Consider the following 26,582-nt stretch of genomic DNA (forward strand, 5'->3'; position numbering starts at 1 on the left):
CAGCAATGTTTAATTAAAGCATGTGTTCTTCTCCTTCTCTCACACACCGGTCAGATGGAGCCTTAATTAATGAATGCTGTTAATTAGACGAGAGAGAAAGTGAGAACAGGAATGGTGGAGAAGAGAGGCAGGGAGACGGCACTGGGGCATGGGAGGGAATGGATGAGAAGGTTAAAGAAAGTGTTGTTTTGTGTTGTGTGTGTGTGCATCTCCATGTTTGTCTGTCCCAGTTGTGTCATTCCTCAGAGCTGCAGAACGTTAAGGTTGGTCTGCTTCATGTGTGCAGCCCCAAACTCTCCTAAAGCAAAACTCTCACACTCCTCCTCCTTTTCCTCTACTGCTTTCTCCTCTCACCTCCTTCAACTTTTTCTTTCCTCCCTCTTCAATCTGTCTGGCTCTATCTCTCCCTCCACTTACTATCCTCTCCCTGTCTCAAACACATCTTTCACCTCCCTGTACTTCTTCTGTCTATCACCCTCTCTCACTCATACTTTCTCACCCATTCACGCACCCATTCTAGTGTCTTTCACCCCACCCCTCCCTTCCCTGTCCCAGTCTTTCTCTCTCACTCTCTGTCCTCCCTCCCACCTAATCAGAGCCATATGTTGGAGAAGGAGGCAGGGAGATCTGAGGATGGACAGGATTTTGTTCTATGTGGAGAGTGTGGTAGAGAGTTGGAGCGTATATGCATGCAAGCGTGGCACACTGGTATTTGTGTTTGATTGTGTGCAATGCATGCAGTCAGGTGTGAGTCTGATAGCATGTGTGGTCCAGATTTCTAAAGATGCATGTCTGTTCTGGCTGCATGTACTTCCATTTCTCCCTTGCTCTGGGTCTCTCTAATCCCTCCATCGTTCCCGTCTTTCTGTCACCTTCCTCTCCATCCTCTTAACACCTCTCTATTCATTACCTCTCTACTTCCCCCTGGTGGCTGCAATTATTCACACATTCTCATTCTTGTTGCACCCTGCAAGTCTAGTGCTTTGTAATGCATTTGAATAGTTTTGGCGAAATGTGGCATGCAGTGTGAGTGTGCCAGTGTGTGTGAGTGCTTTTCACTACCACTCAATTTTTTTATTATAATTTATGGATTTTTACAACATATCTATATAGTCTCACTGAAAAATGTCGAGACTGAAAAAAATGTGGCATAGCTCGCTCAATCCCAAACACAAAACACGATTCTGTGAGTCTGGTCATCATCATGTAGTGATGATCCTCAGTGTGTGTTAGTGTTCATATCGAAAATCTAGGAGAATAGATGAAGTGGCACTGACTTACTTGTGTAGCGACAATCTTACTTGTGTAGCAACAAAATGCTGGTACACATCGAAATGAAAGTAACAGTAGAGTTGGAGTTTTATTGCAAGTCATCTACCAAAATAATTGTGTCTGATGTGAGATGGTGCAGCCCTCACCAAAATACTGATTCGAGTCTGGTCTGGTGCGTGCTGTGACATCATGTACTAATCTCTTATTCTCTTTTTCTTTCTGCTCCACCCTCCTCCTCACTCCTTCCTGATTCTTTTTTCCCCCACTCACTGTTTCACCCACCTTCTTCAACTCCCTGTCCCCACCACTGTCTGTCTGTCTCTTTGTCTGTCTGTCTCTCTCTTTCTCTCACTCTAGCAACCATGGGCAAAAGACAGGAGCAGAGGGGAGAGAGAGAAGTATGTGAGCTCTCCACTGCAGTATTGATGACCCAATGATCCCCTGCAGAACAGAGCCAGTCAGGCAGACAGAGTGAGGCTCAACTCAGAATCAAAATCAGAATCAGCGCTACAACCATTCAAAGCAACCAATTGAGCAGGATATGAATGGTAAATCTTATCTAATGCCGTAATGCTGCTGTGTGGGTGGCACAGTTAATAGAGTAGAGTGCATTACGTATTAGGTTTATGGCCTATTGCCAAAAATGTTGACTGTTGATTGTATCACACAACCACACTTTCATCTGTACTTCAAATGTTTGATTTTTGCATGATCAGTGTCTGCCTTACAATGACCAATATATTTATTTGCGAGGTGTTTAGATTAAATACCAACAAGGAGATGTTGGATTTATTTGTGGACTTCTTATCCAGTTGATAATATTGTTTTTATTTCTGTCGTCAGGTCCTTGAATCTTCTTGCCAGCTGTTAGAAGAAGGCAGCTACAAAGAAGAAACACATTTTCAAACAGCAGAAAACATTCCTCCTTTTCCTCCCTAAGCACCAGCAAGACCGTCCACTGAATGAGTGGTTTGTCAGATCACCTACATTCAGGCCAAACTGGGGCTCCAGCAGGCTGTGGGGGGACTCAGTCAGAGGAAAAAGAGTGTGTGGAGGCACTGGAGGGGTTGGCAGGGCCCGAGCTCTGGACCAGGGAGCTCGGGCTCCAGGAGGGGTCCCAGGATCCCTCTGACGATGGACTGGCACCGGTGACCTCCGACCACTTTCCCTCCTCTTCTCCTTCAGCCCTGGCCAACGGCCTCCATCTACAGAGAGGGCTGGGGCACAGCACTTGCCGGCGGAGGCAAACGGAGACTCATACTACTGCTGAGGCAGAAACATTTGCAGAGACTCTTAGAAACATGCAAACGCACATAGACCCAGATGTGCATGCACAGGCTGATACACACTCACGCGTGGATAATTGTGGACTCATTGATATCAGCGCACATACGGGTTCTGTAGGGCCTGAACGCTCCAGAACTCTTAGACCAGAGGCCATACACACAACCTCACCTCAACCCCTGTCTTTGGCACTTAGCAATCATCCTGCCTCCAGTAATCAGCTGGCAGCCCCAGTCCTCACTACGGAGACAGACATGCCCTCAACCTTTTGTCCAGTGCCTGTTGGTCCAAACCCAAACACTGGCTCCTCTCCTCTTCCTGTGGAGGCGGAGAAGAAGTATGCACTCCGCAGCTCTGGACGTCCCCGATTCCCCTGTCATCTGCGCAAATCCTCCCGCCTCCGCCGAAGTCTAGAGGATGGGGAGAAGAGAGTGGGTAGGGAGAAGGGAGGAGAGGAGGAGGATGAAGTATTGGAGGAGAAGATCTGGAGGGCTAAAGAGGAGGAGGTGGCTGTTGGTGAGAAAGAAGAGCAATTGTCTGTGGAGGCTCTTCTCCCCACTGTTCCCTGTCCCACAGACATCGCTCTTGCTCTAACTGTACCCAAACCTGTTCCTAAAGCTATACCTAAACCTGGGCCTAGACTCGGGCATAGACCTGGACCTAAGTCCAGGTCTAGGCCTGCACCTAAATCTGTCCATAAAGCAGGTCCTAAAAGTGTCATGAAAAAGCGTCAGGCAGCCCAGTCCATATCTCAACGTGCTACCCCTCATCTCCCATTTGCAAACACATCCACCATCCCTGCACCTCTGCTGACTGTGAAGGAGGAACCCGTTGGGGAGTTGGGGACATCCTCTTCCAATAAGCGGAGACGTGGGCATTTTGTTGGCGTAAGTTAATTTACAGTTACGCATCATCGTAGTTACCCCTTGAGTTAACACACAATTTCATACATGTATAAAATAGATGTTTATACAATTTGCTGTTGCATTTGTCTTCTGTTGGTCTCTGCTTTACAGGTGAGGAAGATTGTTGTGAAGGTGGCTCGCATTCCTGTCAGCCTTAGCCGCCGACAGAAGAGCTACAAGATTTCCAACTTGGAGACAATTACAGGTGCAGAGAAAGGCAATGATGGCGGTCTGGAGGGCTCAGAGGCAGTTCGAGAGCCGACCGCGCTTCTCCGCATGAAGAACAATGGTAAGAGTGTCATGGTGATGTTTCCCCCTGGAGAACTCCCTGTGATTATAAAACGCAGACGGGGACGACCACCTAAACAGGCTGTGCCAGGAATACAAGGAGAGCCTCCGAATGCAGGGAACGCTGGTGGTAATGTAGACCAGCCCAAGAAGCCGCAGAGACGGCGTCGGACTAAACTCCCTTCCCCTTATCCATCCTATGTTAATGATACTAATGATGTGAAAACAGAGTATGGGGATGTTCTGTCGAAACTGGCCTTTTTAAACCGCCAACCCCCTGCCACTGGCCGCTGCTCTCCCCCTCGCTGCTGGACACCCAGTGAACCAGAAAGCTTTCATACCCCCTTGGAAAACCCTGGAATATCTACTCTGCTACACCGGCTAACAGGGTTTAGACGTCCCCGAGGTGGCAGAGGAGGGGGCATTGGAAGAGGTGGAGGAGCATCAGGGTGGATTGGAGGCAGTGAGCGCAATAAGAGCACCTTCAGTGATTTCTTTGAATCGATTGGCAAGAAGCGGAAACCGGGCGTGTCTGAGCATGGATTACCAAGGAAAAGGGGAAAGGGTGGAGGTGGGGTTGGTAGGGGAGGGGGTATTGTAGGAACTGAACATGGGGGAGAGAAAATAGTCAAGAGGAGACGTGTCAGAAAAAATGGTGCTCTTAAAGGAGACGGGGTGTCCATGGGGCAGGACTGGCCCAATGGCGCAGGTGGCTGGGGAGAGGAGGGGGGTATGAACAAGCAGAAAGGTTTGGGTGGGTATCAACTCTGTGGATCTCCAAGGGGGGGGTTTTCCTCCTGTGAGGTTGGAAGGGGAGGTGCCTACAGCAGTCCAGGAGGAAGCAGAGGGGTCGGGCCAGCTGGGGAGGACTCACAAGGCCTGTTTGCTGGATATTTCCGGTCACTGCTTGACTCAGACGATTCGTCTGACCTGTTGGACATCTCTTCCTCGCAGTCAGACCCCCGTAAAGCTTCATCCACCCCTGGTTATGAGCCATCTAGTCCAGCTACTGGTCATAGCTGGTCCCCTGCATTCCCCAAGTGGAGCACTAAGGGTGCAAATTCTGGGGTGGGGGGTTCAGCCCAGACACATAGCTCCTCAACAAGGCCTCCATACAGCTATGGCAGCTTGGCCCAAACATCCCCCACCACTTCTACCTATCCCAAATCCACTCCTCCATCTCTCTCACACTCCCCTAGCTCCCCCCATCCTGCCTCCTTTGGCCACTACTCCTCTGGCTACTCCTCCTCTTCTCCCGCTGTGTCACAGAGGTCCTCAGACTGCAGCTTTGCATATGGATCTGGACACAGCAGTGGCAAGGCCACCACTGTTGGTCAAATGGGTTATTCTAGCTACCAGGCAGCAGCCAAGCGAGGCTACAGTGGATATCCTGCAGCAGGTCATTCCTCCATGGGTCGGGGGGAAACGACAGGATCGACATCACCAGGAGGAGGGTACATGTCTGTGGCCAAAAGTAGCCCCTTCAGCTCCTCCTCCTCTCCTGAAGGATACAAACAGTACAACTCCAGTCAGTGGAGCTTGAGGTAAGTCAATGGTGGCTGCCTGTTATTATAAAAAATATTCAACAGGTAATACAATGAATTCAGGAAATTTCAATTTTCAAAAAGTCTGACAACAGCAGGCAGACAGAAGAGATGTGAAGAAATTAATAGAAATGTGTCACTTCAGCATTTTCAATTTTAGCATGTCCACCATATGCTAATTAACAGTAGAATACCAGTACCTGATATTACTCAGGGATAAAACATGTTCGTCTTAAGGATCCATTATACATGAATACATCATACATTTCTCTCTTTTCTCAGGTTCCTATTACTAATGAAAGCAACAACAAGCAGAGAAATTTGAAATATTAAGCGCACACATATGCTCATGTGCTATTTGTGTGTTTTATAATTTGTGTTGCTGTATTTATGTTTTCTTTTCAGGCAAGGTTATGGTGGCTGGTCAACAGACAGCTTTGGACATCAGTATCATGCCTACAGTGAATATGGCTCCAGTGAGTCCAAAGACATCTTGGACATCTCAAACTACACCCCCCAGAAGGCCAAGCGACAGCCTTTTCCTGAAAGTCTATCAGAATCCTCCTCTGACTCCTCACATCTTGGCTCTGCAGCCCCTGGTAGTGGACCTAGCTCCACAGGTGGCACGTACAAACAGAATGAGGCCGCCTCCGTTAGTGGAGAGGGTGGTCAGTCAAGTCTGTCCAGTCTGGAGAAGTTGATGATGGACTGGCACGAGAGTGCTTCAGGGCCCTCGTATAACTGGAGCCAGAACGTCCTCTTCCAAGGCGGAGGAACCAGCAAACCTGGCCGAGGTCGCAGAAAACGGACTGAACCACAATCAGAAAAAGAAGGGGGTGCTGCTTTATATTCTGATTCTCCATCCAGTCCCTCCCCAACGCCTACTCCTGGACCTAAGCGGGGAGGGGTTGGAGGACGGGGCAGAGGGTCTAGAGGAGGGAGAGGGGGGTTGTCTCCGTGTCAAAGAGATCGCCCATCAGGGGCCAAAGGCAGAGGCAAGGCGGCCTCTACATCTGGGGCAGCAGGAGCAGTGACTGCTGGAGGTCCAGACGTGTCCGGGCTTTTTCAGGAAGGGCTGGACTATTACAGCGGTGACAGTAGTAGCCTCTCTCCTCTGGCCACTCCCAATCCTGCACCACCCTCCACCTACCTCCAGGACCCCTGTGAGTACCCTTCCCCTTATTCTGCCCACCCCTCCACACCTTCCTCTGAGGAGCGATATCCAGCCTTATACCCTGGAGAGTCCTCTTCTTCCCTCTCACCCAGTGTCTCATCGCCCCCCTACCCTCCAAAGCCCACCCCTCCTCCGCCCCAGTCTTACCACCCTGTTCCCTCCAGGACCTTTTCCCCATCGTGCTCCCCCTCACCTCGGGTAACACCCCACTGTGGGACTGCACTGAGTCCCTCACACCGCCCTCCTCCAAAAGACCCACAGTTCTCGCAGTACGACTCTCCCAGCTACTGCAGCTCCCCCTACTGGTACGGACAGACATCGCACAGCGGCAGCCCCAGCCCGCACTCACACAGCACACACTCAAACACAGCCGTCCACACACACAGTAACCCGCACACAAGTCCTCATGGAAATACACATCCGCTCGCTAGTCCAAACGCGAACACACACACACACATGACCCCGACGGCCCATGACACACACCATCACAATACGCAGCCCCACGCCAACCTTAGCTCACACAACACCCATCCCGCCTCACACCTCCAGAGCAACCCCCTCTCCCACTCAAACCCCCACACCAACAATCAGCCCCACCACAACACACACACCAACCCCAATTCTCACCTCCCCCCCCATACACACTCCAACCCCAGTCCTAGCCTCCACTCCCACACAACACCTGTGCTTTATGAGGAGTGCAGCCCTTCCTCGGCTGTGGCCCCCCACAAGCGGGATCTGACCCCCCATGCTCTGAGCACAGGCCACCGCCAGGGCCCCTTGCCTCATTCCCCATACCCCAAACCTCCCATGGACTCCTCGCCCCATCAGGAGGACGCTAGCGGCTTCTCCTTGTCCCACCAATCCTACCAGGGCATGGGACACCGCTACCCCTCCCAGACGGCTCAGGGAGGTGGGGTGCTGTGCCAGCTCCTGGACCCAACCAATGATGACAGCTTCAGCGTCACCAGCCTGTAACAGCAGGTGAGTTTATTCAACCTTCATACAAACAATAAAGGCCATCTTTAAACTAAGGGCCACCGCTTTCCACATTTCCACATTTCCACATTACTGTTTGATTACTGAGGATGTCATACGTATGAATATAAAGAAAAAAGACACAAATGAATGAATTTATGCATCAATAGATACACCAAAATGTAAGGCTGTTTATTACATGATATTTAATTGGATGATGAAGCACTAATAGTATTTGTAATTAGTAAATAAAAAGTTGATATACATATTTACAGATGAATTTTTGTATCAGTTTCACAAAACACCCTTATGTAATTGGTAAGTAGAGAAGTTAAAGATAGAAGATGAGAGAGACGCTCTGGGTCAATGTCTGGAAGTGATTGATAATTTTAAGTTGTACATGGTTGGTATGTTTTTTATGATAGTTTGTTTGCCAAAGATGCTGTGAAAGTCCATGTAAACTCGGAAGTTGCATTGCAAATACGTAAGACAGAACAGTAATAGCAGCAACACTACAGGGCACATTACTCACTGCGTTGCTTTTAACACCAGATCAAATAATGGAAATCTGGCCTTAGTAACAGTAAAGAATGTTTACAAAGACCTTGATGAGTGTCAAGGTTTAGTTCATGGAATTCATAGAATGCTTTTCATTTTAACAATGTCAAATATTAGTCTCAAAGTACTCTACCTCTCTCCACATCTTTCTGTCTCCCTCTGTTTTTCTTTCAGGTGCATTCAATCCAAGCTTTTACAGATTTGCAAGCATTTTTTTTTCTTTTTTGGTAAGGAGACTTCTTTGTGAGAGACTGTGAAATGAAGGGTGAGAATTTAGCTGCCAGCTTTGGACAGTAAAGCTTTAATTCTCCAGCACTGACAATCAAGATCAACCGCAACAAACAAAAGCATGCACTCACACAAATGCAAACACACACACACACACACACACACACACACACACACACACACACATGCGCATGTGCAGAGTAATCACTACCTAAACATAAACACATAAAACCATACATGTGTGCACTCACTCACACTGTATGCTGGAATGAGGGAATGGCCGAGAGGAGCTGACAGATGAATACCAGACGCTGACGTACAGAGACCAACCTGCTTCCTCACCCCTGTGAGTCCTGCTGTGATACATAGAGGATTCCATTTCCAGTCTGTATGTCACCAAATCTTTCTGGTCCTGTTCTGTACATCTGCAATATGGACAAGCTAGGATCACACTGCTCCCCCACTCTTTCTGTGTCTTTCGTCTGTTCTCTCTCAACCTCCCCTCCTCTGCTAAACCAGCAACTGTGGTCTGCACTCGACCAACACTAACCCTGCATTTCTGTCTTGTGCCCTAAGCTGAACCGCATCTGAGCCCAAATCAACTTTTTAAATACCATGAGCCTAGCAAATGTCCCGCTCTGTGCACTCCTTGTGTTGTGTACCGTAAGAGAAAAGTGGACTAAACCAGTTTCTGCTCTTGAAATACCAGCATCTGTACATATGACTCCAGCTCCAAGCCAGGGGCCTCCTCTTCATTCTGAAGGTCCGTCATCAACATGCCCTCCTCAGCGCTCTGCCATGGTTTCTCTGCTCTGGGGGGTGGGGGAGAGAGGACTGCAGCATGGAGACCCAACATCCTGTGTTTTGCTGTTTTAACTACAAGGGAAAGAGACATTGGAATCACACAACGGCCCCAAAGAGACTCTTGTTTTCTGTGTGCAAATGTGAGACAGAGGAGGGTGACTGCAGTAATGCATGTATTTGTGTGTATGTGTGCATTTACATGTGAGTGTGAGCGTGTGTGTGTGTGTGTGTGTGTGCGTGTGTGTGTGTGTGTGTGTGTGTGTGTGTGTGTGTGCGTGTGTGTGTGCGTGCCTGTGGGGTCAAAAGGAGTGGAGCTCACCAGACACCAAAGTCTTGGCGGGGTCTCATTCTTTCTTTTACTCTCTCCCTTCTTTTTTCTGTGGTCTTGTGTTGTTTGGTGGTTTTTGTGATGAAAAAAATTGTATATCTGTCTGTTACATATCATGTATGTATCTGAGGTGCAAAATATTTAAATACACATTCTGTTCTTGCCATTGGTAATCTTGTCTATAGCATAGTGCTTATTTAAGGGATTAAGGGAGGTGTGAGGATGTTTTCATGTGTGTGTGTGTGTGTGTGTGTGTGTGTGTGTGTGTTTGTTTTAGAGCCTCCCTGAGTATTGGGCTTTGCCCAGGCTGTCTGGGACTGAGAGCGAGAGAGTTCAGTCAAGGACACAATTCGACAGGGAGTGAAAGGGAGGGGAGGAGAGGAATGGATGGCGGGGAGGGAAGGATGTGTTGGAGGGGAAAGAAAGAAACCAGACTGAGGAAATCAGAAAAGAGTGTCGGAGAGGTTTTAAAGCCAGTGAAACAAAATGCACAAAAATGCACGGCTTCAAAATTCCTCTTCCAAATAAGGAAATGTATTAAAGCACAGTTCTCTGGTGGTACCAGAGAACTGACAGGAAGAGACCCCATTCTCATTTCATGTCCTCACAGGAAAACTTGCTATAATAGAGTAAATATTGTACATCTGCAGTGTGTGTGTGTGTGTGTGTGTGTGTGTGTGCCAGACAGACAGAGAGAGCGAGGGAGAAAGAAAGCAGATGGGGGGAGTTTACTTGCTGCATATTGTGTACAGTTTGTCAACAGGCTGACTAAATAGACTCAGACATGGCCGGAGGAGATGTGTTTGCTGTGACATTCCACTGTAAGGTGGAAGGGGACACGCTCTGTCAACAACACTACATGACAGACAGACAGGAAGAGGGTGCAGGGCAACAGCTCTCCTTCAGACTTTTCTTTTGTGCCATATTTATGTCACATAAAAGCAATTTAAATACAAATAATTATGTTCTGCTCATCACGTTTAAGGATGCTAATCTGTTATAATCTAACATTATTTCTCAACAATCAGTGGTAGAGATACTCAGATCTTACACCCGAATATAAAAATACTCATCACAAGTAAAAGTCCTGCATTTTATTATGTAAAGGTACGTAAGTATCCAAAAGTGCGTACAGCAAAAGTATTCATTATGCAGCAGAATGCCCCCTCAGTTTATATTAAATGATTTGATTACTGATCCATTAAAAGTAGCTAATGAGGAGCTGAATTTAACAACTTTTACTTTAAGTTTATCCAATAAAACCATGCATCAAATTTTATATACTAACTATAGGGTTAGTATGTAAAATCCCTTGATGTTAAATTAATGTAGCAGTAAAAGGTACAATATTTCCCTCAAATAATGTAGTGAAATAAATTACATTAGCCCACCCAAGTATTTAGTTACAGGCCACAAACACCACTTCTGCTTCAGCAATAAGTCCATGTGGAAAAGTAGTCCATGTATAACAATACTAATTCAAACAACAGTGATAATAATTAATTAATATATAATTATTAGTGATATTTAGATCACTACTGAGGGCTGTTTGTGCGTTGCTTAACCACGTTTTAGATTAGCAATAACTAACTGTATTTTCTTAATATGAAGTTTTTTGGTCAGTTTTCTCAATATATGAGCGAAAGAGAGTATTTTAACCAACATGTGGGTTAATTGTAAACTGTATGAGTTAGTTTTGGGCTAAATAAAAGACACAAAGTCACTGTGCCAATAAGGCCACCATGGACCGAGGAATGCGCTTCGTCATCACGACTTTCCCCTGGGGGTGAGGAGGAGGAGGAGGAGGAGGAGGTCAGGGAGGAAAGAGGAGGAGGGCTGTCCTCAGCTGGGACTTTCCTCGCTGCCCTCCAGAAAAAGTTGAATCACGGGGCACCGCGCCGGAGATGTTCCCCGGTGCAGCCACGGAGGAGGAGGAGCAGGAGGAGGCATGCGGTCCTGTACGCGGTGGCGGGGCCTCCCCCTCCGCTCGGGGATACTTCTCCTAGTCCCCCCACTCCTCTTCGCCCTCCAGCTGCTCGTCTTCGGGCCACGGCTGCCTCGACCCGCCGGGACCGGGGTGGAGGAGCAGGAGGAAGGCGCGGTTGCCTTCTCCGTTATTAGCATCGAGCCGGAGAGGAACTCACACCAGCGGAGATCCACGTCCCGGGGACCGGGTCTGCTGCAGGAGGAGGAGGAGGAGGAAGAGGAGGTGGATGATGGGGAAACGAGGGAGGGGGCACGAGCGTATGAGGATGAGAATGAGATGCACTCACGCCAGGTAAATACACGCACTAGAGAAAAAGTTGAATTGAAATGTTTCTGAATGCTTTAAGTATTTAATGAATGACATGACAGGTAGACTTTTTAGGGGGAACATGTCAATTTTTCACCTTCACCTACAGAATATATAGAATAAAATAGGTGAAGACATCACCTATTTACTCAGACCCCACTTAACTGTATGCAATAAAGCTAACGCCAATATATATTTCTAAATATACTGAATTTGAACTGAGACTAAGTAGGAGACAGCTGCAGGAATACTGGAGCCTACATGCTCATCTTAGGGTTACAGACAAACAGTGCACCCTGCTGCTGTGTTTTCCTCATCCAGTTTCTTCATTATGGTGGGTCAGTTTGTGCACGGCTCTGTGAATTATTACTAACATGATGGAACAGGTGAGGGCTGGGGGTGAGCACAGCACCGACCCCGGATCAGAGAGAGGTGACAGCTGTTCTCTCTTTCTCTCTTTGCCCTTGCGAAGAGCTTCAACCTTCATCTGTGTGTGTGTGTGTGTGTGTCCTCTCTGTACCTTAAACTCCTTCCCTTCACTCCTCACCCTCCTCCCACCCCTCTCTTTTATTCTCCTTGTCTCTCACTGTCTCTTTTTCTGCCCAAAGCTAAACTCTCTGACTCATGCTTGTGAATCATCAACCCCCCCTTCCTCACGAAGGTTGCCATGGTGACCACAGGGTTCAGTCTGAGTTGTGTGTGTGTGGGGGAGGGGGGGTGGGGGGGGACTTTGTGTGTGTTTGTGTGTGTGTGTGTTTGTGTGTTACAGTGCCCCAGGCAATCAGGGCTGAGGTCAGAGCCTGTGACCTGCCTCATTCCTGGGGCAGGGGGTGCACACACACTCCCACACATTACTGTCATTTCTATTCAGATCCCCTCCACATTGCCGTGAATCTCTTGGTATGCCTCGCACTGCAGTATCAATATATTGACACGTATGCGTACGCATGTTCCCAGGTGGGGCCCAGAACATTGGAGGTGCAGCCGTGGGTGGCAGGCAAGCCGTCCTTCGCAGCAGAACTCAATCGTATCGTCACGTATATCACCAAGCCACAGGTAGGCTGCACCTGACATCACATAAAACACAGCCGAGGCGTCAAATTAAAACATCTTACCTCCAAGGAGTTGTCATTCACCAAACTGGAGACAACAAGTAGAAACAATAATCTCATCAAATCTCTTGAAAAGGTGCGAAAACAGAGTCACTGTGTGAAATATTCGAATGCACCTTAAAGGCCTCTATCATCATAGATATTATCTAACACAACCAGGACATTTATAATTTGTATTTACGGTGTATGGCACATTTTAACTGTGCGACGCTGTTACATTCTGTTAACATTTGAAGCATTTAAAACAATAATGAGCAGTGAGAAATGTCAGGATACACAATGATGCATTTGAAATGTGAAATAATAAATAATAAAGGAACTAATTATACTGCATTACATACTGTTTATAGTTTAATGTGATGACTGCATGTGACCTCTCATCACAGGTTGCAGTGAGCTCTTAGCAAGTTAAGCAAAATGTCCCTTTTCAGACTGATTCATCTGAATAATTTGGATTGTGGAAATGTAACAAAAAAAAAAAAGCATCCAGTATTTCATGAGAAATAATGGTAAAATATAGGGACCAACTAAAGTAATTTCTTCTTTTCTGTCCTTCTGACTTCTCAAATTTATGTTGTGACCCTTGGGGGGCCCCTTCCTCAGGTTAGGAACCACAGGTCCAATATTTTGGGCTCTTGCTGTGTGAGTGAAGGTCTGAAACTACACTCCAGCTCATGAGGGACCTGCCGATACTGTAGCCAGGAGTTAGATTTTGCCAAGCCTTAAGAGTGATCAATAAAAACTTTTCTTTTTCAGCAACTTCACTTCTACAACTGCAGACTTCTCGTGTGGGGGTTAACGTAGCTGTAATATGATCAGTCAGACGCTGTCAGTATCCTGGCAGCAGAATTCAGCAAAATCTGGAGACTTTTGGTTCCAGTCTGAAGACTCCCATACAAAACTTAAGACTCCCGTAACACCAAATGCAGGAGAACTGGGAGACAACATGATCAAACCAAACTTTATTGATCCCCCATAGGGAGAAATTTCACAGGAATTTATCATTCCTGCCACAAAATTAGATGACTCTCAAAGTCGTAAATTTCACAAGCTTTCACACAATGTCCTCTTCTTTAACTTCCTCTCTCTCCTCTTATTTATATGCTAATTCTGTGAAAGGCTGCTCTCACACCTCTACCCAGCCCATCTAATGTGACCTCTCTCCTTCTGTCTGTCTCCAGCTGAACTGCTCCAGTGTTTTGTCTCCGGGTCAGCCTCAGGCGTCACAGCCCCCTGCAGGTTCACCCGACTGGCTGCTGTGTGCTGAGGACTGGCTTCTTCCGGCTGCAGATGTGCCCTGTGTTGCATACTCCTTTAGGTGCGACCATATGTCTGTATTAGGGGTGTAACAGTATACATATTCCCATTGTACATTTTCAGTATGGGTCTTTGGGTTTGTTACACGTGTTTACTAAATGAATGCACCATTTTTCTCCCCAGTGCACATGCTAAACTTTTTGTGTGTGTAGAACGTTAATGGATATGTATTTTAATTATATTGTCATTTATTTGAGAGAATATTTATTTTGATTTACTTTAAAGTAGATTTTACTAAATTAGTGAATTAGGAGGTTGCAGTCGCTTGCAAGAAAGTGCCTTAGTTTGATCAGTCAACTACTGTTTAATGAAAAAAATAATTCTATGTTTTGTTTCTTTTTTCCCACTGTACCAAACCATGACTTCAAAACCGAAGTGCAAACCGAACAGTAATTTTTGTGCATCTTGACGTCCTTAGTCTGTATCCTATGTGTATGTGTCTGTGCATGTGCTGTGATGCTTATGCATTCATATCGCAGACAGAGTTGGAATAAACAATGCAATGCATATTTAATCATGCATGCAATAATCTTCAAACCACCTCTGTGCTCCCCTGCCTCACTGTCTATCTTTTTGTATTTGTCTTTGTCTCTCCAGTATGGATGGGGGAGATGCAGAGTTTCTAAAGACTGTGTCAGGGCTGGGATGCGAGGTCCACAGTTTTGATCCCAGCAACTCTAATGCATCTGGTGGTCACCTTGGCAACAGTTTGGAAAGTAACTATGGTGATGGAGGCGTGGTCAGCCGGCACAAGATGTGGTTGGAGTGGCGAGCTCCAAGGAAGCGCAAGCACAAGACAAGAGGCAACCAGGGTAGTGTTTCTCAAACACTGGCAGACATCATGGCAGCTCTGGGACACCACACAGTAAGACACACACACACACACACACACACACACATACACACAAGCACACACATGCACTCACGCACTCACAGAAAATTGGGGAAACAGTGCCAAACAAACATACCTTAGAGTCTTTTCGACCCAACATACCCAGAAAGCTCTCTTACTTGTACGTTCCCATAGCAACAGGGCTCTGCGCCATCCATGGCTACCATGGCAACAATTTAAGTGAGTGGATCACACACTGGCCCAGTTGCATCCTGCAGCCACAAGAGGGAACTACATACCTACAGTTTTAGCATGTGCTGGTTGAAATGCTAAGTGGTCGAAGACATCCATTTATAAATATTCAGTAATGATTTTGATTTTCAAACATGTGACTCTACCCATTAAGTCTATGATTACAAAGCAACAGGTATGTTATGGGAAACGGTAAGCCCACACAACACCTGTTTCTGTTGTACTTTTTATTTGTATTGTGAATATCTGATAATTACATTGTTCAGTCCTACAGGACAGTCTCTCTTTTCTATACTCTCTATTCTCTTTAGGTTCACTTCCTGTATGCTGACCTCCTCAGTGCTGAGTGGCGAGTTTTCCAGAACTGGATTGAATCGGGAACTGTGCAGAGCGTCCATTATCTTGTTGCCACAGTGCACCTGCAATGGGCAGGCTTTGAGGTAGGCGGGGCCGATGAGGAAGTGCTCCGCTATTGGTTCAGTGTCCTTCAGGGTCTCCAAGCTTCTGGACTCAAGCTGGTCCACAGCTCTGCAGGAGAGGGCCGCAGTGTCCTCAAACAGACAGTGGCAAATGGTCACAGCTCCTACACACTCAGCTGGATAAACACGAGGCGCTGACAATCACACATGAATGGACATGTGTACGCACCAGACACTGTGGATGGCCTCAAACAAGAAGGAGAAGGTCCAACTGAGAATAGCTGGTGGAGTTATGCTTTTCTTGCAATGAACTTTTTTCCTGTCAGATGCACAATTCTTACTGTGATGTCTCCCTCTAGTGGATGAAAGGATCTGCCTTTTTATGGCCCATGGAGGGAAATACTGCTGTGTCTATTGACGATACTGGCTAATTTGACCAAATATGGAGCATAATAGGGGCTTGCCGGTTTAACTGGCCAACAGTTATATAAAAATTAAATCTACAGATTTTGTTTCATCTATCTTGCAACATAAAAAAACACCAGATATATGTAAATTGCAGCTACAGCTGTCCGGCAGGTATCAACACATTTTCTTTTCTTTTTTTCTATGCACATGTTGTTGTTATTTTTAATGAATATCATATGTTATTATTATATCATACAGTGCGATCCCTTTTGCATTCATTTGATCCTGCTGTACTCTGAATGTAGATTCAGCAGAGTATTTTAATGTATTTGGATGCATCTCTTTAGGCCTTCAAGTTCTTTCATGTGCAATATTTTTTACACTGAAGAGAGGCTTAAATTATAGCGAGACTGATAGTGCCTACTATGAAATATATATAGATATATATACTATAGAAATTCGTCCATGATACTGATGCATTTTTGCACTCTACTGTGTACTGTATAACAAAGAAGAAACCACTGAAGACATGCTATAAATATCCATTAATACCACAATAAAATACCAAAGTAAAGCCATAAACCCTTGACTGCACCTTTGTCTTTGGTCAACCCTCATTATCTCTGGCAACAATAGGTTTTAAGATATATGTTATGTCGACATTTATGCCATCTGGCAAACACAGCGTTCTGCATTTTCTTTGATATGTAAATGATACAAAAAGGGTGTTTGATTAATGTGGAATGAAAGGCGGTACATGAGCTAATTAATTGTCTCTTTTCCTATCTGGATAGCCTTGCACCCACCACATGCAAATCTAGCCAAATCAACTTTTTCTTATGTGTATATGGAGGTACACAGTCACAACTCATTATTGTGTCCTCAAGAAAACAAAGATGGACATACAGGGTTGGATCATGGCCCTGTGAAGCCCTTGTGCGCATGCCACCCCTAGATGTGTGTGCCACCTAACAGCTGAGTTTTAGGCTGATTGCTAATTAACTAGCAGCTAATTTGGCTTTTGCTGGCATTAATGGCAGCTATCTAATTCATTTCTCTTAACAAGCTGAAACATGTGGGCAGTTAGCAAGGGAAAATGGTCAGCTAGCCAAAATAAAGATCAGTCAAATAAGAAATGGTTTGCCAAATGATGATGCCCTTCATACTGTCCTGTTATGCAGAAAAAAATGCTCAGTTGTACAGATTTAACTGAGAAGCTCTTGAGCCCAGGAGTTGTGCTCGATATTTGCACCGAGGGGCAGGTCACGCTTTTAGCACTGAGATGCCCGCAGACCCTCGCACTGTAGATAGTGAGGGGCCTGGGGGCCCTAGTGGCCAACTCATTCTTTAAACGCCAAGGCACCTGGGGCCCTCACATTGTAGGTGCTGAGGGCAATGAGGGGTCTCAGGGGACCTCGTAGTTAGTTCACCCTATAAGCAGCTTGCACTGTGTGCATTGAGCGCCCTGGTGTTCAACTTCCTTTGGAAGTTTTGGGCCATGTGTGTGGCCTGAGGCTTGCATGTCCCCTGGCAATTCAAGACCCAGGGGAACTGGTCCTACTGGCCTGGTCCATAATCCAGCCTTGAGAATATAGCCTATATGGCAGAGTGGGCTGTATAACAAATATAAAGATATTAATATAATTGTAATTTATGTAATAGCTTAGCTGGTCTTTAATGTATGAGTGTGTGTCCAATACATTTTAAGTGTACTAACTCAACTACAGGGCTGCTTTTTCCTTTCGTGTTTGCATTTAATCCGTCAAGCAAAAGGTGGACGCAACAGCAGCACTGTACAGCAAAACTGTCTCATTGCAACACTGAACAGGTTTTCTCAATACGACCATGCGTTCCTATTTTTGGATAAATCATTTAATCTTTGACCTGCCACTCCTCACATAAACCCGGTGTACTTCCACTTTGCAGTGTGCACAGTCTGTACTGAGTTGAAGGATGCGCTGGGAGAGCTATTTAACCTCATAAGTGCTTCTCTGCACGGTGAGCTCTTTACGCTTTAAGGCCAATGCCAGTCATTCCTCGGACGCGTTCCAACTCGCTGAAGCGTACGCAGGAATGTGCCTCTGCCTCCACCCTCCGTTACGCAAATTACGGACACATGTTTGCCACTAAGTCAGGGCGGAGTTGCGCTTTTTACGTTGAAATTTCCACATCCTGTTCTCAGCGAAAATAAGCGACAGGCGCAGCAGCCAATCAACTTTGAGGAACTCAAGCGCTCGACCAATCAGAAGTTCACAATCACGGGACTCGTGCGGTCCGTGTAGCTCGTTCGTTTACTGTAACAGCCCAACATTTCTTGTGGAAATCTTGAGACAGGACAACAACCTGGTTGTATAGAGAGAGAGTCCACAGTTGCCAGTTTTGACGGTAAGTAAAGTATGTTTGGTCAGCGCTGTTTTCATAAAGTGAAGGGTGTAAACATATATCTTGTTTGGCTGTTCCTTCGAGATAAGAGGCGCCTACAAGTTACTTCCTGCTCTGACAAGGCCGAGATCCCAAGTTACATTTTAGCCCATTTTAGCTTGTGTTGTGGGCGGAAAACTGTAACGTCTCCAACTGTTTTGTTCTTTTGCTGTCACTTATCCGGATAAAGGTTGAGAATTTATCCAAAATATTACACCTATTAGTAAATCCTCCATAATTTCAGTTTGACAGAGCGGCTTTACTGTCACTTCACTGCCGAACACACCAGCAGCCACACAGTGTGGAGCCGCATTTCAAATGGACACAGCTGTAACAAGCTGGACTTTTCATGAAGGAACTGATAAAGCTGACACATTTGCTGTGTGAAAGTGAGCTTGAACAATGTGCCTGTACACTGAGGGAAAAGTGCACATTTGTGTCATGACCTCACCGTTTCCAGAAGTTGGTGCTCACATGAAAAACTTGTAATTAGGCAACCAGAATGGGGAATAGGAGCCACTGCAGGGTATACTTACAGTAAGCTAAAGTCTTGGTAGCAGGGAGAGTCTGCAGGCACTGCAGATCTCTGAGCGCCTGTGGGAGTTGTCATTTTCTGAACAGATTCCATATGGTACTGCAGAGTTACTGCTCTGTGTGGGGAGATTACATTAATATACACTGACTACAAAAAACTACTTTACACCACTGGAAATCTAATTGTGCAGAAATCATTAATCCACCGTTTTCTTTCTCCCTTTTTTATGTAGAATTGAACTTGAAGTTTCACATCACATGCGAGGGTGCTGAGTGGAGCAAAGCTTTAGTTTTTAGCTTTGGCTTGAGTTTTACTTCTGCTTTAGCTTGGTCTGACCTAATTTTATTTATACATGTGTGTCTGGGTGTGAGATGAGCATGTGACTTATTCCGGGATGGAGGTTACTGCAAAAAGTCATAGACCCAGATACTCATCATACTTTCCCAGAACCCAATTTGATGTCTTGACATTTCTTATTTTGTCCAACCAACAGTCTAAACCCCAAATAGATTTAATTTACTGTGATAGAAAATAAGCCCAGGTGTTATGCAAATCCTCACATTTGAGCAGCTGGGACCGGTCATTGTTTGGCATTTTTTGCAAGACAAATTACTCAAAATGATTAATACATTATCAAAATGGTTGTCACGTATTTGCCATTAGACTAGACTTATCACTATCACAGCTGAATGTGATACATGATAATACATCTCACTTCTGTCCCTGTATGTTTGTATGTCTTTGGCTCACATGACTCACCGGTTTTTCCCCATCAGGGTTGGGCCCCCCTACCCAGAACACCCCACCATGCCTCTGGTAACGAGGAATATAGAGCCGCGGCACGTGTGTCGTCAGACCATCCCTTCCAACATCCGCAGCGAGCTAGAATGTGTCACCAATATCAGTCTGGCCAACATCATCCGCCAGCTGGGCAGCCTCAGTGAGTGTCTGCTGTGTGTGGTTGGGTGTCATTGTATCTGTCAGTAAAATATGGTGTGAATAGTTAATAACACAAGTCAAATGATGATATAAGAGGGTATTTTCACGTTTATGCAACGTTTTATACAAATCTAGTTGTAAACATACATTCATTGTACATATGTGAGACAAATATTGCAATCAGTACAAATCATAAACATGTGTATGTGTGTAGGCAAGTATGCAGAGGATGTGTTTGGGGAGCTGTTTACTCAGGCTGGAGCATTTGCGATCAGGGTACACACACTGGGAGAAAGAGTGGATCGTCTGCAGGTTAAAGTCACCCAGCTGGACCCCAAAGAAGAGGAGGGTAAGTGCTCCCAAATGTCACTGTTGCTACTTGGGTGGGAATCAGAGTAGTTTGTTAGTTTGAATACGGCTAGATATAACATAAAATGTGAAATTTTCAGTTCTTTCATTTACACTTTACAATTACAGTCCAAAATTAAAATGACTTTGCCATTAATTCCTTTTCCCCTTTAGCACAGTAAATATTCAATAACGTTCTCTGTGTTTTATCTGTCTGTTTCCCTCTCAGTTTCTCTACAGGCCATCACTACCCGTAAGGCTTTCCGAAGCAGTCTGACCCAGGACCAGCAGCTGTTCACCAGACCGTCTCTGCCAATGCCTGTACAGGACACCTACTTGACCTGTAATCCGCCCCCGCCACTCAACTACCTCAGCCAATACCGGTACAGCACAGCAGATGCACGGTTACACATCCATAGCTCATATTTCTTCACTGGAGCATAACAGCAGCAAGTAATAATGAGAACATGTGCACACATGGAAACGTTGTATGCACATGAAACCACATGCATGCTATATTTTTGCTATGACTGTCTATACATTATTGAAGCTCACGTGCAGAACTCTGTGCCGTTGTTCATTAGTGTGTGAAAGTGTGAACATTTGATATGTTTTTGTAATGAATAATTGTAAAAATATTGACAAAACTCACTAAACACGCACACACTTGATGGCAAATGGGACTGAATTCATGATAAACATAAGTGTCTCTACTTGTATGTATACTCATCAATTGAATCAAAGCAGCTCTGAAGAAACTGGGAAGATCTATAGTCATACGTGTCTCAACCCAGCTGATGCATATCAGTGAGATCTTGAATAGAAATTATGCAGGAGCCATGACATGTCATCGGAAGTATGATTAATTAGAAACAGTGGCTTCAGTGATAAGCCAAGAGTTTAAGCTTGTCCAATTATGTTATAAAGACTCTCTTTGACTGGTTTGAATGTTAAAGTGGTTTTAATTTAAATGAGACCTTTACACAATATGGCACATTTGTTCACTTTTTGCATTGTAGCTAAGGGACTGCCTGTTTATAAAAAGCTAAGAAGAAAAGCTTCATAGCTTGTTATGTTATATGATATATTGACTCATTATGTTTGTGGACACAAGGTAACAAAGTGTAGCTGATACCCAAATGTAATCATAATGTTTATAAATGGTTGTCTACAGGGATGATGGAAAGGAGGCCCTGAAGTTTTACACCGATCCCTCTTACTTCTTTGACCTTTGGAAGGAGAAGATGCTGCAGGACACCAAGGACATCATGAAGGAGAAACGCAAGCACAGAGTGAGACACTCAAATAATGAACACAAGTGGACAATATTGGTCACAACACTCCATGACTGACTCCTTTTTCCCCACTGTTTCCTTTCTGAGTAGAAGGAGAAGAAAGACCATCTGAACCAACGGACGCTCAATCCGCGAAAGATCAAGACCAGGAAGGAGGAATGGGAACGCCGTAAGATGGGGGAGGAGTTTATGGTGCCAAAGAATGACTTGATGTAAGTTGAAAGTGAGGTTGATGAAGTCTGTGTTGGTGCAGAGATGGGGTCACCCTCGGGCCCAAGGGCCTTTTGAAAGTGTTTCAGCAAAAAGCAAAAAATAATGACTTGGTGAATTATTTCTCTCTTTAGTTCACACAGTAAAAGTGCAGAATGGGCACTGACATTGTAAATTCCATTGCTCCCCTGTCTTATCAGCCAGTCTGTACTCAGTGATATGGGTGGGATGTCCTGTGTCTCAATGTTCTCGGGGGGTTGGGTGTGGGGCTAGCTGTCGTTGGATAATTCCTGTAAACAAATGTGTGAGTCACACCATAGGGCTGATTATTTTAATTCTGTTGTGTATGATGTATAATAATGACTGTAAACATGTAAAATGAGCTTAAACATGCAGAAATAATGTATCCTGGTGCATTAAAAGAGCAAACTGGAGTCAGATGAGGAAGTTGTTATGAAGGACAAGCTAATCTCTTACTGCTTTGTACGTGACTGCAGTTTGTGTTATTTCAATAGCTGTGGGAACCAGTCACCACAAATGTAAATGTCACTATTTGTGTCTGCTGCCTTTGATGCATTTTCGATACATCCTCCTTTCAGGGTAATTTCTCATAAACAAATAAGCACAGTACAACATCCACCTCTGATTATTAGGTCTGTAACTGCTGGGTATGGTTTATGAAGGTCATCTGCAAGTCCAGGCTTCAGAGAACAGACATTACACACTGTATTTGATGTCTTTTTAAATTTTGTTTTAAGGAATTCTTCTGAGGGTCTGAATGGCAGCATTGGATCTGGAGAGGGCTTCAATTCTGAAGGCCTGGAGCAGAGCACCGGCTCTTACGCTTATGATTCCGGCTCTCCTCTCCCTCCACCTGGCGCGGATGACTTTCTGCCTCCTCCACCTCCAGACATGGCGTAAGTAGCATCTTGCACATAAAAGCGCACATGTGCTGCAAACACACTACCGTCCCTGCCATCACATGCTGAATGAAGAGCTACACACGTGCACTGCAATCCTAATATCCTCTAAAGAGTAAATGGTTCTTCGGTAGCAAAAGAGATTCTAAACCTGCTGTTCACTTTCAGTCTGGGATTCTTTAATGGACATGAGCTGCTGAGATTGCAGCTGCAAAGAAAATTAAGGCTGATGGAGGCAAATGATGCGTCCATTTTCTAATTTATCCTCCTCCTCACTTTCAGGTATAATGATGGACAGTACGGAGCACCGACCCAGAAACGTGTCAGCGTGTTGAGTCCAAACCACCCACCTCCAGCTCCCCCCATGGCCTCTTCCCCGCCCAGCTCTCGCCCCAACCTCGCCCCTCCCCCCGCACCTCCTCCCCCACCTCCACCCTCTGGTTTCGGGGCCCCCCCACCTCCGCCTGGCTTCGACACCCCACCTTCCCCTCCTCCGCCCTCCTCCTCTCCCAACGCCTATCCCTCCCCACCCGCTCCCCCTCCCCCACCTGCTATATCCTCTGTTTCTCCTCCTCCTCCACCGCCTATGCCTGCAGGTGGTGGTCCACCACCACCTCCTCCTCCTCCACCTCCACCTGGCCCTCCTCCCTTATCCATGGATAACCCTGCTCCTCCTCCTCCCTCTGGTGGTGGGGGGGCACCCAGCTCTGCTCCCAAACCTCAGCCAGAGCCTGCTGGTGACGCTCGTAGTGACCTCCTGCAGGCCATCCGACAAGGTAAGACACTACAGGAAGCAGATCGATATGAAATTGATATTTACAATCCCCACTGCTGCCCCACTTCACTGGCTGAATAAAGAATGAAATCAGTGACGAAGGTAAAAGACTCTAACAGCACAGTATAAACACTGATTACAGTATTCTTGGCATCAGTTTAACTTCATCAGTCATTGTTTTTTGACAAGAGTTTCATCGAGCATTAACATTACTCAAGTGTGATAATATTTTCTTGCTATCTTACTATTACATAATTTATTTAATCTACTCACTGTGGTAAAACACAACATGAGAGAGTGCACTTCACAGGGATTTCACTATGTTGCTGATGGATTAGGGTACAGTGGTTGAAACTAATCAAGTACATGTTCACAAGCACTATACTTAAGTACTTTTCTAAGGCACCTGCCTTTCAATTTTATGCTGCTTTATACTTCAAGTCCACTACATTTCAGAGGCAAATGTGTTATGTAATTTTCACTAATTTTACATTTACTAGATACTTCAGAAGCTCAGGTTTGGGACTTTTTGTTATAGGCTGCTTCCACTGCCACACACCCTTTTAGCCAATTGACATTAACACAAACACACAACTTCACAGACACACAAATATACAAAATTTCTGGTTGCAACATTAAATCGCTTTACACATTAAGGCATCAGTAATGCTCATTCAATAATATAATTTCGGCAATAATGCTGCATATTCCTGAGTGTGCATGACATACAAAATAGTGCCATTGCTGATCAAAAGTTCCACGGGTTTCCTTAATTACATTTCGCTAATGATAATTATCTATTTTTCCCTAAAATAAGATGCTCAATGCAGAACTTTTACTACAAGAAGAAGAAAGTTCACCCACCTGCCAGCTCCTTGATTACCATAAGATATAGTGTAGTAATTAATCATCACAATGCCTTTAACTGAACAGGCTGAATTGCCTATTGATGTATCACAGTGTGTCTCTGAATACAGTGATGCTGCTTGTTGTCATGCGCACACACACTCACTGCAACTGTCCTCACTAACTCCCTTTTAGGTTTCAACCTGCGTAAGGTGGAGGCGCAGCGGGAGCAAGAGAAGAGGGATCACTTTGGCAACGACGTGGCTGCCATCCTGTCCCGTCGTATCGCTGTGGAGTGCAGCGACAGCGAGGACGACTCTTCAGAGTTTGATGATGACGAGTGGTCCGATTGATCGCCATCCCTTCTCACCTTCACTTCCACTTCGGTATCTTTAATCAGCTGCAAACAGCATCAGCGCATTTCCATTCAGATTACATTCTTACGGTCCCTGTTTCTGTGTGTCTGTCAGATTTTGAGCGTATGTGAACATAGTATGTAAAGGTGACCTTTTACAAATCACATTCCTCGACCCATTTATTTCTATTTATCTAGAATTATTCAGATCAGAGGTGCAGAAGTCCAAAGATTGATCAAATTGCCTGTTTGAAAGTGCCTGTTTGAATCAGATGACCTTTGCTGCTGGCAAAATATCTGACTGTATCTGCTTTATTTTATTACAGCAAAGGACAATAGAGAGGGAGTACACACATACACACACACACACACATACACACAAACACACATGCACACAACCTCTTCCACACACACTGTTTTTGCCTGTACTCAATGGAGAGGCACAAGGTGCTGACGTCAAAACATTTTCGCTCATAGATTAATAGATTACCTGATATAGGTGTAAAGTTTATATAACATAATGAATCATATCTACTAAAGATGAATCCCTTTATATCCCTTTAAAGCACAACTTCTATCTATTTTCCTTTACTCTCTTTTGTATTATTTTTTGTGTGGTTGTCATGGGAACAGTCGACTTGTGGATGAGACAAGGTTGTAGCTTATAAACAAATTCATGAATGAATTCTTCAGTGTGATAGAGGAAGTACTGGATCATGGCAGACACCTGGGGTGTTTGATGAGATCACCATACCGAACATATGCAGACATTTAAGACAGTTATCATGATTCTTTTTGTATTGTGCGTCGGCTCTTTTACGTGTTTTTGAACTAGGCTCCAATGCTTTAATCACTGTATAGAATCGGGCACTTCCGCTGCCTGGTAAGTGCCTTTTTATGCTACGTTTCAGTGTCAGTGCAGGTTTATTTTGGTTATCCACACTGGTCACTGATCAGCTTCCACCAAGAATATCAGGAACTGTCACTGAGTCAAATGTAGAACTGATGGATGTTTAGTGTGGACCACATATTGTTCAAGTGCCTTTTTATTTTAAATCTGCCTGTGTTAAAGCACAATCAACACAGCATGCCTAGCCAAAGTTCTGCTTCACCTGCCTTAAATTTCCAAATGATTATAGTTACCCTAACCCAATAAAGAGAGTGAAGTACAGTGATTGTTTAGATGTCTTTTCTGTGAGAATGAATTGCGTGTATGCTGTGATCGGTTGAACACCAAGTAGCCAAGAATATTCAAGTTTTGGCATGAGACTCGCCATGCTTTACCCATGACTCATTCTCCTCGTGTCACTGCTGGAGCCCTTTCCACAGTGCCTGGTGCTGACTGTGTAGGGAGTGCGAAAATGAATCAGCTTGAAAAAAAAGTTTAGAAACTGAGTGGGAGGAGAAAAAAACCTTTTGCATAATCACTTTAACCTCATACCAAGGCTGCTTTGTAGGATTTAGAAGGACACAGTGGGTACAGAGTGATGGTAATACCGAAGATAGCTTTAGTCACCAAATAATTTAGGATACAGGAATAGAAAGCAGCAGTAATTGAGTTAAAGAGTGAGAGGTAGAGAGTGAGAGAGAGAGAGAGAGTGAGAGAGAGAGAGAGACAAACACAAACACACTAAAAGCCTCGGCAACAGTGAAGAGAAGAGTGCTGACATCACGCAGTAGAAAAACGCATATTTATTATTCATCAGTATAAAATATTCATTCATTTTAAAAAGGCTGTGCAACACGAACATATAGTCAGTACCTTTCAAAGTGCCTTTAACATTAGTGCAAAATAGAATCTCAAAAATCTAGAACATTGTGTATTCTAGACATTCAAGTAAATAAAATTGGGCTTTGGGTCACATGTCATTTCATTGTGATTAGGTTTACATTTAAAACCAATCCTGTTCTCTTGTCTTAAAGTGCCAATGGGCATTAAATC

At 45.0% G+C, this 26,582-nt stretch overlaps 3 protein-coding genes across 3 annotated transcripts; all 3 read left to right on the plus strand.

Annotated features, from left to right (window-relative positions):
- The first annotated feature begins 2,234 nt into the window (after window positions 1-2,234).
- Window positions 2,235-9,430, plus strand: ahdc1 (AT hook, DNA binding motif, containing 1). Its single transcript, XM_070846998.1, has 4 exons — window positions 2,235-3,443; window positions 3,573-5,293; window positions 5,699-7,451; window positions 8,178-9,430. The coding sequence occupies exons 1-3, from the start codon at window positions 2,235-2,237 to the stop codon at window positions 7,443-7,445; spliced, it is 4,677 nt and encodes a 1,558-aa protein (XP_070703099.1). The 3' UTR covers window positions 7,446-7,451; window positions 8,178-9,430.
- A 1,878-nt stretch (window positions 9,431-11,308) lies between these two features.
- LOC139216003 (probable methyltransferase-like protein 24) lies at window positions 11,309-16,512 on the plus strand. Its single transcript, XM_070847051.1, has 5 exons — window positions 11,309-11,641; window positions 12,614-12,712; window positions 13,950-14,086; window positions 14,683-14,950; window positions 15,481-16,512. The coding sequence occupies exons 1-5, from the start codon at window positions 11,312-11,314 to the stop codon at window positions 15,784-15,786; spliced, it is 1,140 nt and encodes a 379-aa protein (XP_070703152.1). The 5' UTR covers window positions 11,309-11,311; the 3' UTR covers window positions 15,787-16,512.
- Window positions 16,513-18,269: 1,757 nt separating this feature from the next.
- Window positions 18,270-25,811, plus strand: wasf2 (WASP family member 2). Its single transcript, XM_070846911.1, has 9 exons — window positions 18,270-18,381; window positions 19,729-19,892; window positions 20,106-20,240; window positions 20,469-20,622; window positions 21,414-21,531; window positions 21,625-21,746; window positions 22,503-22,661; window positions 22,947-23,440; window positions 24,481-25,811. The coding sequence occupies exons 2-9, from the start codon at window positions 19,760-19,762 to the stop codon at window positions 24,636-24,638; spliced, it is 1,473 nt and encodes a 490-aa protein (XP_070703012.1). The 5' UTR covers window positions 18,270-18,381; window positions 19,729-19,759; the 3' UTR covers window positions 24,639-25,811.
- Window positions 25,812-26,582: the final 771 nt, after the last annotated feature.

Source organism: Pempheris klunzingeri, chromosome 16 (assembly GCF_042242105.1).
Source record: "Pempheris klunzingeri isolate RE-2024b chromosome 16, fPemKlu1.hap1, whole genome shotgun sequence".
Taxonomy (NCBI): Eukaryota; Metazoa; Chordata; class Actinopteri; order Acropomatiformes; family Pempheridae; genus Pempheris; species Pempheris klunzingeri.